General features: G+C 47.3%; 1 gene segment (V, D, J or C); it reads left to right on the top strand.

Moving 5' to 3' along the window:
* The first annotated feature begins 2,491 nt into the window (after positions 1-2,491).
* Positions 2,492-8,168, top strand: LOC142464636 (Ig mu chain C region secreted form-like). The segment is given in 4 exon segments: positions 2,492-2,861; positions 3,352-3,672; positions 4,584-4,910; positions 7,780-8,168. Coding segments are annotated over 4 exon segments (1,407 nt in total).
* Positions 8,169-11,217: the final 3,049 nt, after the last annotated feature.

The following is an 11,217-nucleotide window of genomic DNA, read 5'->3' as shown; positions in this document are numbered from 1 at the left end:
ATGGAGCTGGGGAGCTGTAGTGAGAGATATTGAGCTGGAGGAGATTTAGTGAGGGATATGGAGCTGGGGGAGCTGTAGTGAGGGATATGAAGCTGGGGGAGCTGTAGTGAGGGATATGAAGCTGGGGGAGCTGTAGAGAGGATATGGAGCTGGGGAGCTGTAGTGAGGTATATGGAGCTGGGGGCGCTGTAGTGAGGGATATGGAGTGGTGGGAGCTGTAGTGAGGGTTATGGAGCTGGGGGAGCTGTAGTGAGGGATATGGAGCGGTGGGAGCTGTAGTGAGGGATATGAAGCTGAGGGAGCTGTAGTGAGGTATATGGAGCTGGGGGAGCTGTAGTGAGGTATATGGAGCTGGAGGAGCTTTAGTGAGGGATATGAAGCTGGGGGAGCTGTAGTGAGGGATATGGAGCTGGGGAGCTGTAGTGAGGGATATGAAGCTGAGGGAGCTGTAGTGAGGTATATGGAGCTGGGGGAGCTGTAGTGAGGTATATGGAGCTGGAGGAGCTTTAGTGAGGGATATGAAGCTGGGGGAGTTGTAGTGAGGGATATGGAGCTGGGGGAGTTTTAGTAAAGGATATATAGCTGGGGGAGCTGTAGTGAGGGATACAGATCTGGGGGAGCTTTAATAAAGGATATATAGCTGGGGGCGCTGTAGTGAGGGATATGGAGCTGGGGCGCTGTAGTGAGGGATATTGAGCTGGGGGAGCTGTAGTGAAGGATATGGAGCTTGGGGAGCTGTAGTGAGGGATATGGAGCTGGGGGAGCTGTGGTGAGGGATATGGAGCTGGGGGAGGTGTAGTGAGGGATATGGAGCTGGGGGAGCTGTAGTGAGGGATATGGAGCTGGGGGAGCTGTAGTGAGGTATATGGAGCTGGGGGAGCTGTAGTGAGGGATATGGAGCTGGGGGAGCTGTAATGAGAGATATTGAGCTGGGGAGCTGTAGTGAGGGATATGGAGCTGGGGGAACTGTAGTGAGGGATATGGAGCTGGGGAGTTGTAGTGCGGGATATGGAGCTGGGGGAGCTGTAGTGAGGTATATGGAGCTGGGGGAGCTGTAGTGAGGGATATGGAGCTGAGGGAGCTGTAGTGAGGGATATGGAGCTGGGGGAGCTGTAGTGAGGGATATGGAGCTGGGGGAGCTGTAGTGAGGGATATGGAGCTGGGGAGGTGTAGTGAGGGATATGGAGCTGGGGGAGCTGTAGTGAAGGATATGGAGCTGGGGGAGCTGTAGTGAGGGATATGGAGGTGGAGGTATATGGAGCTGGGGAGCTGTAGTGAGGGATATGGAGCTGTAGTGAGGGATATGGAGCTGGGGAGCTGTAGTGAGGGATTTGGAGCTGGGGGAGCTGCAGTGACGGATATGAAGTTGTGGGAGCTGTAGTGAGGGATATGGAGTTGGATATAGTGATGGACAGTTAGGTGACCGCAGTTAATATGATACAGTACATTTGTGCTTATTATTTACATTCAGCTCTTATGACAGATCATAAATCTGTTAACAAAAAGGACATCTACGTCATTAAAAGTGCTGTACTTTATACTGATTTTCTATATTATTATACAGTCCCCAGCATAGCCCATTATCCTGTCGGCTATTCTCATGTTGGCCCAGATACACAAATAATTATAATAATAACATCGCTCCATTAAGTCTGGGCCTCTAACGTCATGTTATCAAAATCAGTGACGGACATTATGAGGTTAAGCCAATCCATAAAGCTAATCATATGCAAAGATAACGGCCATTAGTGATCTCGTTAGCATAAGGTCATCATCAAATGAAAACCTTGTTAAGTCAATATTAGAGCCTTGTGCCTCTGGGCTTAGTGTGGTGTCTGTACCTGCTGTCCTCTCTAATAACCCAATAACCATCCTCTGAATCATTGGTGACTTGTCAATGCTCAGATATCTCCAGTGACCATCTGTTACAAGGCTGGAGGCCGCCATCTTTTATTTGTAATGCCATTTATGACACTCAAGGTATCAGGCTGCAGTGCATTGAGATTTACCACTAATCTTTCTGGCCTCTATAAAATCTATTCGGTCTTACCATTTGATTCCTCTCCTGGTATTGTAAGGGGAGAGGTTTCTGCTGTTTTAGGAGAAGCAGAAGCCAGACGGATTAGTAATTAATCTCTGATAATTCCACCGTCATAAACCGAATATGGCCTCCTCTTGAATACTGTGAAAAAATATGAGAACATCTACTGTAAATCACTTCAGGTTTCCTTTTATATTGTGCTTATTGTGTATACATGCAGTTGTACCCCTATGAAGCCAAGTTTCTAGGATTATTGTTATCATCTATGTATAAGGTGCCAACATATACTCTGCAGTATGATAGAGTTGTAAAGGAGAAGCCTTCTCCACAGAGCTTACAGTCACGTTATAACAACCCTTTAATGCCTTGAATGTGTACAGTGTCTTATCGTGATTGTCCCTGTACCTCACACTCTAGCATTGGGAAAGTAACCAGTTTGTTATAGGGGAAATGTCAGTGGACTCTTGTGTCTGGAATGTGTGTGCCTCACCCTTTCCATCCTCTCTTGCAGAGGACAAGGTGGCCCCACATGTCTACCCTCTGATCGCATCCGGAAGCGTAGGGAGCCCCAAAGTAACCTTTTGCTGCTTGGTGGCCAATTATTTCCCTGAGCCGGTAAAGGTGATGTGGAACACAACCACGGGTGAGGTGCCGTCTGGGATGAAGACTTTCCCTGCTGCCAGACAAAACTTTAGCAGTTATACCCTCAGCAGTCAGGTTACCGTCAACTCTTCAGACTGGGAGATGAAGACCTATCAATGTACCGTGGTGCACAGTGTCACAGACTCCACAATCCAGAAGACCATCCCCAAGGAGAATCGTAAGTTAACCAGTTAGGAGATCAGCTTCCGCTATACCAAAGAGGAGCTTTTCACAGAGGTTGTTACATCAAAAGTCTCTTCTTCTCAACGTGATGTTGAATAAGAGACTTCTGAGCTCCATAAATCTTTTATTTAGTAACATTCGCTAAGAACTTCTATGGCTGTGCCATAAAAAGTACCCTAAACTCTGCACCACAAAATATAAAGTATAGCAGCATGTTCTTCTCTACCCTGCCTTTCCATGTCAGTGATTCTCAGAGGAGCCTATAACTATGTATAACTTGCTGGGAATAAATATTTCTTACATTGTGAGAAATACATTATCCCCTGTTACAACTAAAGGGCGACACATTATTAGCACCTTGTGTCGGATAAGGACTGACTCGGTGGGCTATGGGTGCCTCTGACCTTTGATGTAACTGTGTGATCCAGCAGTGGATGAACCATAAGTTCTCTCGAGTTAAGTGTCTGACCTCTCCCATCCCTCAGCCTGCACTTTGCACTCTCTGGGGGTGACGCTGCTGCAGGCTTCCTGCCCTGAGGATGACAAGTCTCAGCAAGTGGAGCTGATTTGCCAGATTTCCAACCTCACCTCCCAGGACGCGCAGGTGAAGTGGTATGTCGACGAGAAGGAAACACCTCTCCCGCAAGAGGTGTCCACACTGGGGAAATCCAGTGACATCTCCTACACCGTGAACAGCAAGGTTAGGGTGAGCCAGGCAGTGTGGAACAGCGGAGCCTACTACAAGTGCCATGCAAAGGACACAAAAGCGAACAAAGTGGCCGAGGGCAGGATCAGAAGATGCTCAGGTAAAAGAAACCTGCTGTTCTGAGCAACAGAGACCAGTTCCCAGCTTTACATCTAGGAAATGATTGTAACTTCCAGCACTCTCTTCCCTTCCCACATTGCTCTGCGTGTTACAGATACACACTGCTCTGCGTGTTACAGACACACACTGCTCTGTGAGTTACAGACACACACTGCTCTGTGAGTTACAGACACACACTGCTCTGCGTGTTACAGACACACACTGCTCTGTGAGTTACAGACACACACTGCTCTGTGAGTTACAGACACACACTGCTCTGCGTGTTACAGACACATACTGCTCTGCGTGTTACAGACACACACTGCTCTGCGTGTTACAGATACACACTACTCTGCGTGTTACAGACACACACTGCTCTGCGTGTTACAGACACACACTGCTCTGCGTGTTACAGACACACACTGCTCTGCGTGTTACAGACACACACTGCTCTGTGAGTTACAGACACACACTGCTCTGCGTGTTACAGACACACACTGCTCTGCGTGTTACAGACACATACTGCTCTGCGTGTTACAGACACACACTGCTCTGCGTGTTACAGGCACACACTGCTCTGCGTGTTACAGACACAAATAGCTCTGCGTGTTACAGATACACACTACTCTGCGTGTTACAGACACACACTGCTCTGCGTGTTACAGACACACACTGCTCTGCGTGTTACAGGCACACACAGCTCTGCGTGTTACAGACACAAATAGCTCTGCGTGTTACAGATACACACTACTCTGCGTGTTACAGACACACACAGCTCTGCGTGTTACAGACACACACTGCTCTGCGTGTTACAGACACACACTGCTCTGCGTGTTACAGGCACACACTGCTCTGCATGTTGACAACAGATAGACATATGTTGTCAATCTTTCTTAACCCTTCTTCCCCCAGACAGCAGCAACTGCTTGGGAATCAACGTCTTCTTGGTGCAGCCGACTGTCGAGGATCTTTTTGTCCACAAATCTGCCCGTATTACCTGTCTGGCCTCCAACATCCCCAAGACCAGTGGCTATGAATTCAAGTGGGCATATCCAGGAGCCAATAACACATCATCGGACTCCTTGGAGGACCCTGTGCTGAACCAGAACGGTACCTACAGCGTGTCCAGTGTCCTCACCGTCTGCATCGATGACTGGAACAACGGAGTGAAGTTCACCTGCAAATTCACATATACCGGGCTCGCCTCTCCCATCAGCAAAACCATCTCCAAGGAGACAGGTGGGTGTCTCAGAAGAGTGAATAGAGTAGTTATTACTTTGTGTTACAGACACATACTGAAACATAGAAACATACAATGGGACGGCAGAGAACTACTTGGGCCATTTCTTCTGCCCATTTTCCTATCTGCAGTTAGACCACAAACCCTACTTGCTTCTTGGCTTTCTTTCGTATTTAGGATCGCACTAGGTCTATCTAAGCATTTGGCGCTCCCTTACTGTATTAGCCCCTAGCACCTCTGCTGGGAGGCTGTTCCATGAATCCACCACCCTTTCCGTGAAGTACTTCCTCAGGGTTCCACCCTCAGGTTCAGAGCATGACCTCTTGTTCTAGCACTTCTCTTTCTGTGAAATATGCTTCCCTCCTGTACCTTGGTTTCAATCCTACTCCCTGTCTCCCTTCTCTCATTCAAGCTGTACATATGAAGGTCTTTTAGTCATTCCTTATATGTTTTATGCTGTAGATCATGCTCCATTTAAGTAACCCTTCTTTGCACACCAGCTCCTATTTATGTATGCCCTTTCGGGGATATGGTCTCAAGGAACTGAACACAGTACTCTGTGTGTTACAGATACACACTTCTCTGCATGTTACAGACACACACTGCTCTGCGTGTGACAGATACACACTGCTCTGCGTGTTACAGATACATACTGCTCTGCAGATACACACTGCTCTGCATGTTACAGACACACACTGCTCTACATGTGACAGATACACACTGCTCTGCGTGTTACAGATACATACTGCTCTGCAGATACACACTGCTCTGCGTGTTACAGATACACACTGCTCTGCATGTTACAGATACAGATACACGCTGCTCTGCGTGTTACAGACACACACTGCTCTGCGTGTTACAGACATACACTGCTCTGCGTGTTACAGATACACATTGCTCTGCGTGTTACAGATAAACACTGCTCTGTGTTTTACTGATACACACTGCTCTGTGTTTTACTGATACACACTGCTCTGCGTGTTACAGATACACACTGCTCTGTGTGTTACACAAACACTGCTCTGCGTGTTACATATACACACTGCTCTGCGTGTTACAGATACACACTGCTGTCTGTTACAGACACACATTGCTCTGCATGTTATAGATACACACTTCTGTGTATTTTACTGATACACACTGCTGTGTGTTACAGATACACACTGCTCTGCATGTTACACATACACATTGCTCTGCGTGTTACACATTCACACTGCTCTGCATGTTACACATACACATTGCTCTGCGTGTTACACATTCACACTGCTCTGCGTGTTACAGATTCACACAGCTCTGCGTGTTACACATACAGTACACACCACTCTTCGTTACACATACACACTGCTCTGCATGGTACACATACACATTGCTCTGCATGTTACACATACACATTGCTCTGCGTGTTACACATACACACTGCTCTGTGTGTTACACATACACACCGCTCTGCGTGTTACAGATACACATCGCTCTGCGTGTTACACATACACACTGCTCTGCATGTTACACATACACACCGCTATGCGTGTTACAGATACACATCGCTCTGCGTGTTACACATACACACTGCTCTGCGTTACACATACACACCACTCTGCGTTACACATACACACTGCTCTGCATGGTACACATACACATTGCTCTGCATGTTACACATACACATTGCTCTGCGTGTTACACATACACACTGCTCTGTGTGTTACACATACACACCGCTCTGCGTGTTACAGATACACATCGCTCTGCGTGTTACACATACACACTGCTCTGCGTGTTACAGATACACATCGCTCTGCGTGTTACACATACACACTGCTCTGCGTGTTACACATACACATTGCTCTGCGTGTTACACATACACACCGCTCTGCGTGTTACAGATACACATCGCTCTGCGTGTTACACATACACACTGCTCTGCGTGTTACACATACACACTGCTCTGTGTGTTACAGATTCACACAGCTCTGCGTGTTACACATACAGTACACACCACTCTGCGTTACACATACACGTTGCTCTGCATGTTAAAGATAACACTTTCTCCCCTACGTGTCGGTGGCGTATTATTAATACCCATTGACCAGCACAGTAACGGTGATAACACACCTTGCCCAGGTTTCCTCTATTGCACCGAATGTTAAAACCAACCAGCAACAGCGGTGACCGCGGCCGCTACCCTCACTTCCCTGCGCAGCCCAGCACTTTCATTCACTGCTACAACGTGTCACTGATTCTCTCCCAAGTGCCAGCTGAGAGCTCCCCTTACAGGGAGTCGTGGTAACAGCAGCGGGGACAGGGGAAGGATTCAGGGCCACGTTAGGGACAGAGAGAAGGACACACTGACAGGAGAAGAGAGGCTGGTATCAATGTCCTTGGTGTTGTAATATATTTATGGTACAAGCTCATTTTTAGGGTCCTACCTTTAAAGAGCAGGGCTACCCCTCAAGTGCCCTTCAGCACCTGAAGGCCATTTAATCCACAGGATGCCCCACCATGCTCCAATGGTTACAGTTTACCAATGACATGATTTTAGTATTAAATGTGATTCTGAATAGATCCAGTTAGCTAAACATACAAGGGGGCCCAAACTCATGAACCAGTCCAGTTCAGGTTAAAATTGAACTTGTATTGCCAATTTATCACAAAATGTAGGACCTGTTTTGCGTTGCTGATCTTCATGGTGGTACTGATAAGAATTTTCCTGCTAAATACCTGTCCAAGCTGTGTGGATACTTGGATAAGGAGAATGTCTTCTGCGTGAGAACATTTCCAGCCAACTAATAAAAGAGCTGTTTATGTTATTACACGGGTACAATAATAACCATGTGCCCAGTTATTGCAACAGAATCCCTTTCTCTCACACAGAGAGCAAGCTGCTCCAACCTCGTGTATCCATCTTCCCCCCCTCGCCCGAGGAGTTGGCCCTGAAGGAGAAGGTCAGCATCACGTGTGTGGCCTCTGGGTTCTACCCCATGGACATCTACATGGGATGGACCCAGAACGACTCTCAGGTCTCCAGCCAGCACTTTGTCAACAGCGACCCCAAGAGGCAGAAGGGAGACACATTTGTCATGTTCAGCATGCTGACTATCAACGCCATCGACTGGGACAACGGGGAAACGGTCACCTGTGTTGTTGGTCACGAAGCTTTTCCCATGTCCTTCACCCAAAGAACCATTGACAAATCCTCTGGTAAACCAACCGTGGTCAATGTGTCTGTTGCCCTGTGTGACTCCACCCTCTCTTGTTATTGAGAACGTCACCCACAACTGCTCCCCTCCCGCTCGTCCTCGTTATCTTCCTGCTAACCCACCCTCCCCCTCTCCACCTTTCTGACCAGGGACAATTCCAGCATTGGATCTCTCGACTGGTTCCCTGTGCCTCCAACATGTAAACTGGCCAAGAATAATATTATTGTACATTGTTCCCCCCTAGAGGCCACCATGAGAGCGCAAATGTGCTGCCAGATTCCACCCCAGAGGTTGCTGCCTAAATACCTCTAAAATATGGGTTGGAAATAAAAGACACAATTGCAACTATACAGTATAACCCTCAGTTTCTAGCCTCATTTTCACCGTCAGCAGTCACCTGAACTCAGCAGTCACCTGAACTCGAAGCTTTAATGAAAAGCTGCCCAGAAACCAACCCTTTAAAGACCTTGTGTCTCCCTTCTCGCCTCCTCCCCACTGACCCCTCTGTCCTCCCCTGCTTGCTGCTGTATTGCTCTCCTGAAATCTACCCTCTCTGCCCCCCTCCCCATACCTTGTTCTGTTCTTGTGAATTTGTGGGGATTGCGGGGTGGGGAAGGGGGGACATATGTTGGGTAAATTCACTAATACTGCAATAAATCCCGGAGAGAAAAAAAAGGTTGAGCTGGAGATTTGATGTCCGGTCTGGTGGCCTTATAATTCTTCGTTGTAACCAAGTTACAAGTGTTGGGGTTCAAGCTGCCTGCAAACAGCGTACAGACTGTGTAGAAAGAGGGTTTAATAGAGAAGACAATATACTGTAAGTACGGATATGGGATAAAGTAACTCTCGGCTAGATTTAGCATAGGTTGTACTTGATGGACGCATGTCTATTTTCAACCTCACCTACTATGTAACTATGTAACTATGTGACTATGTGACTATGTAGTCTCTAAACTTGTTGCCGGGATCTAACTCTGGTGATCGATCCTTCAGAAATTATTTCCATGGCACAAAGCCAAAATCCCCAAATCTCATCTGGGATAATGACCATTAACCCCAAGCAGAGCTGTGCCGGGAACATCGCACGGTTCAATGCAGATTAGACATGTGCTGAATCTCTGACCCAAAGAGCACACAATCTAATGTGGTAGCCAAGGCAAAGTGAGCATTGGGGAGTGTCCAGTGGTACTCTTACTTCATTCACTGTCCTGAGACTGGACCTTCTATACAGCAACGTCAATTACAGCACGGTTCCTGAGCTGACTGTAGGGTTTCCTCACCGCTCTACTCAGAATGTGCAATGGGGTTTAATTAGAGAACACACATAGCGCAGATCAACGTGGAAATCTGCCCCAAGTGTCCCAAACATGTATGGTCTCCCGGGGTTTAACATTAACACAGACAGCTGGTTTACACATCATTATGCCGCATTACAGACGCACACGTGGTAACCTCACGGGAAAGTAGTAGGAGGGCAGTGAATGGGAAGGATATGTGGGGTTCACATGACCTCCTAACTGCAAGTGTCCCCTTCATTTTGACAAAGTCATTTTGGGGGTTATGCCTTTCGGTGCCCAAGGATATTTGAATCCATTTACAACCCCCCCCCCCCTCCCAATTTACAACCCCCCGCCACCCCCCACCCCCCCAGCACCCAAAGAGTTAAGGTATACCAGTGACATTATTTTAGGATAACGGAGATCCTGGGAAAATAACAGGAGGCCGTGAGGCAGGAAGCCCCCAACAGACCAGACGTAGTCCAGCTGAGGTCAAAATGTAACTTGCCCCAACAATTTATCAGCTTTCCAAAGATTCGACCACAGTTGGGTTGGGACATGAGATTCCTGCAGATTAACTGGGATCTTTAACTGTATAATTTCTATTAATAATAATGTTACATTATTTCTCAAGAGCCAAAGAGTACATACAAGTTAACCGGAGGCCATCTGCCCCCTTTTGTGCTGCTCTACTCAGTGTATCTGATTCCCATCCATTTCAAATCATTTGCCCAGACCAAAGTGACCCAATAAGACCCTTCACTGGAGCACCAGTGTATATGATAGAAGAACAGGTAGAAATGGGTCCGACTTCTGCACCTCTCTCCCAGGAACTGTGCTTCCTAAATATCGTCATCATTATCCCCACTTTTAGTCAACATTTATCACATGTAAAGTAATAGAACATCTGTCCTTAGTGAGAGGGTCCGAGAAAGTGGAACCGGGGCAAGAAAAAGAGACCCGAGACCAGCAAAGTGATGTGGTCCCAGTGGGATGACACACGGGGAACGCACACGTATGTGATTTGCACTGCTGTTTTGGCAGGTGCACACGCGGCGTGTGGGGAAGTGGGTGGCTCACTTCTTGGTCTCGGAAGATAGCTTTTTTTTGGGTGCATTTTGGGGAACTGAAAGTTAAATGACGCAGAGACACTTCTAGGTCATTTCAAAAACATCTCAGAGCCGGGACCCGAAACCTGTTCCCTGCTGGAGACCCCCTTTAATAACATTAATAGTAATAATGTATCCCTATATCACTACAATATACAAGTCCCTGACCAGCAGAACTTGGTGACTGAGCGAGATAAAGGGGTCATTCATTAAATTCTGATAGTGCCCATTGGGGCACATTGACTTGACAGGGAGCTTCCATGTGATAGAGCCCTGATCAGCGCTATTGCAGTTGAATGAATAACCCCCAAAGTGACTTGCACACGGTCACAAGAAAGTCGTTATCACTGCCTCTCGTCTTGGGTTAATCCCAGTTAACTTCCCTGTCGGTTTAAAGTCTAACGAGTGTTTCCACACGTTCTAAGATTGTCATTAATACACTTGGAAGGGATATGGCACTACACAGGTTGGGTTACCACATGACACCAAAGAGTGTCATTACCATTGTGTATACAGATAAAGCCAAGCGCTCTGTTTAACAGGATAATTAAACGACATACCGCGCCAGACATAAAAATACCCACTAGGAGAAGGAAATCTGTTCTGAAGAGCTTGCAATCTAAGAGTCCTGTGGTGTGGCGAAGAGCAACGGGGCATTGGCAGTGGGCGTTGTGGTGTTTGTAGAAGGATATTCCAGGCTGGGATAAGCTGACCGCTCTTGGCTAT

This window comes from Ascaphus truei, chromosome 13 (genome assembly GCF_040206685.1).
Source record: "Ascaphus truei isolate aAscTru1 chromosome 13, aAscTru1.hap1, whole genome shotgun sequence".
Classification (NCBI taxonomy): domain Eukaryota; kingdom Metazoa; phylum Chordata; class Amphibia; order Anura; family Ascaphidae; genus Ascaphus; species Ascaphus truei.
Note: the sequence above shows the minus strand (reverse complement) of the source record. Positions and strands in the feature narration are given on the sequence as shown.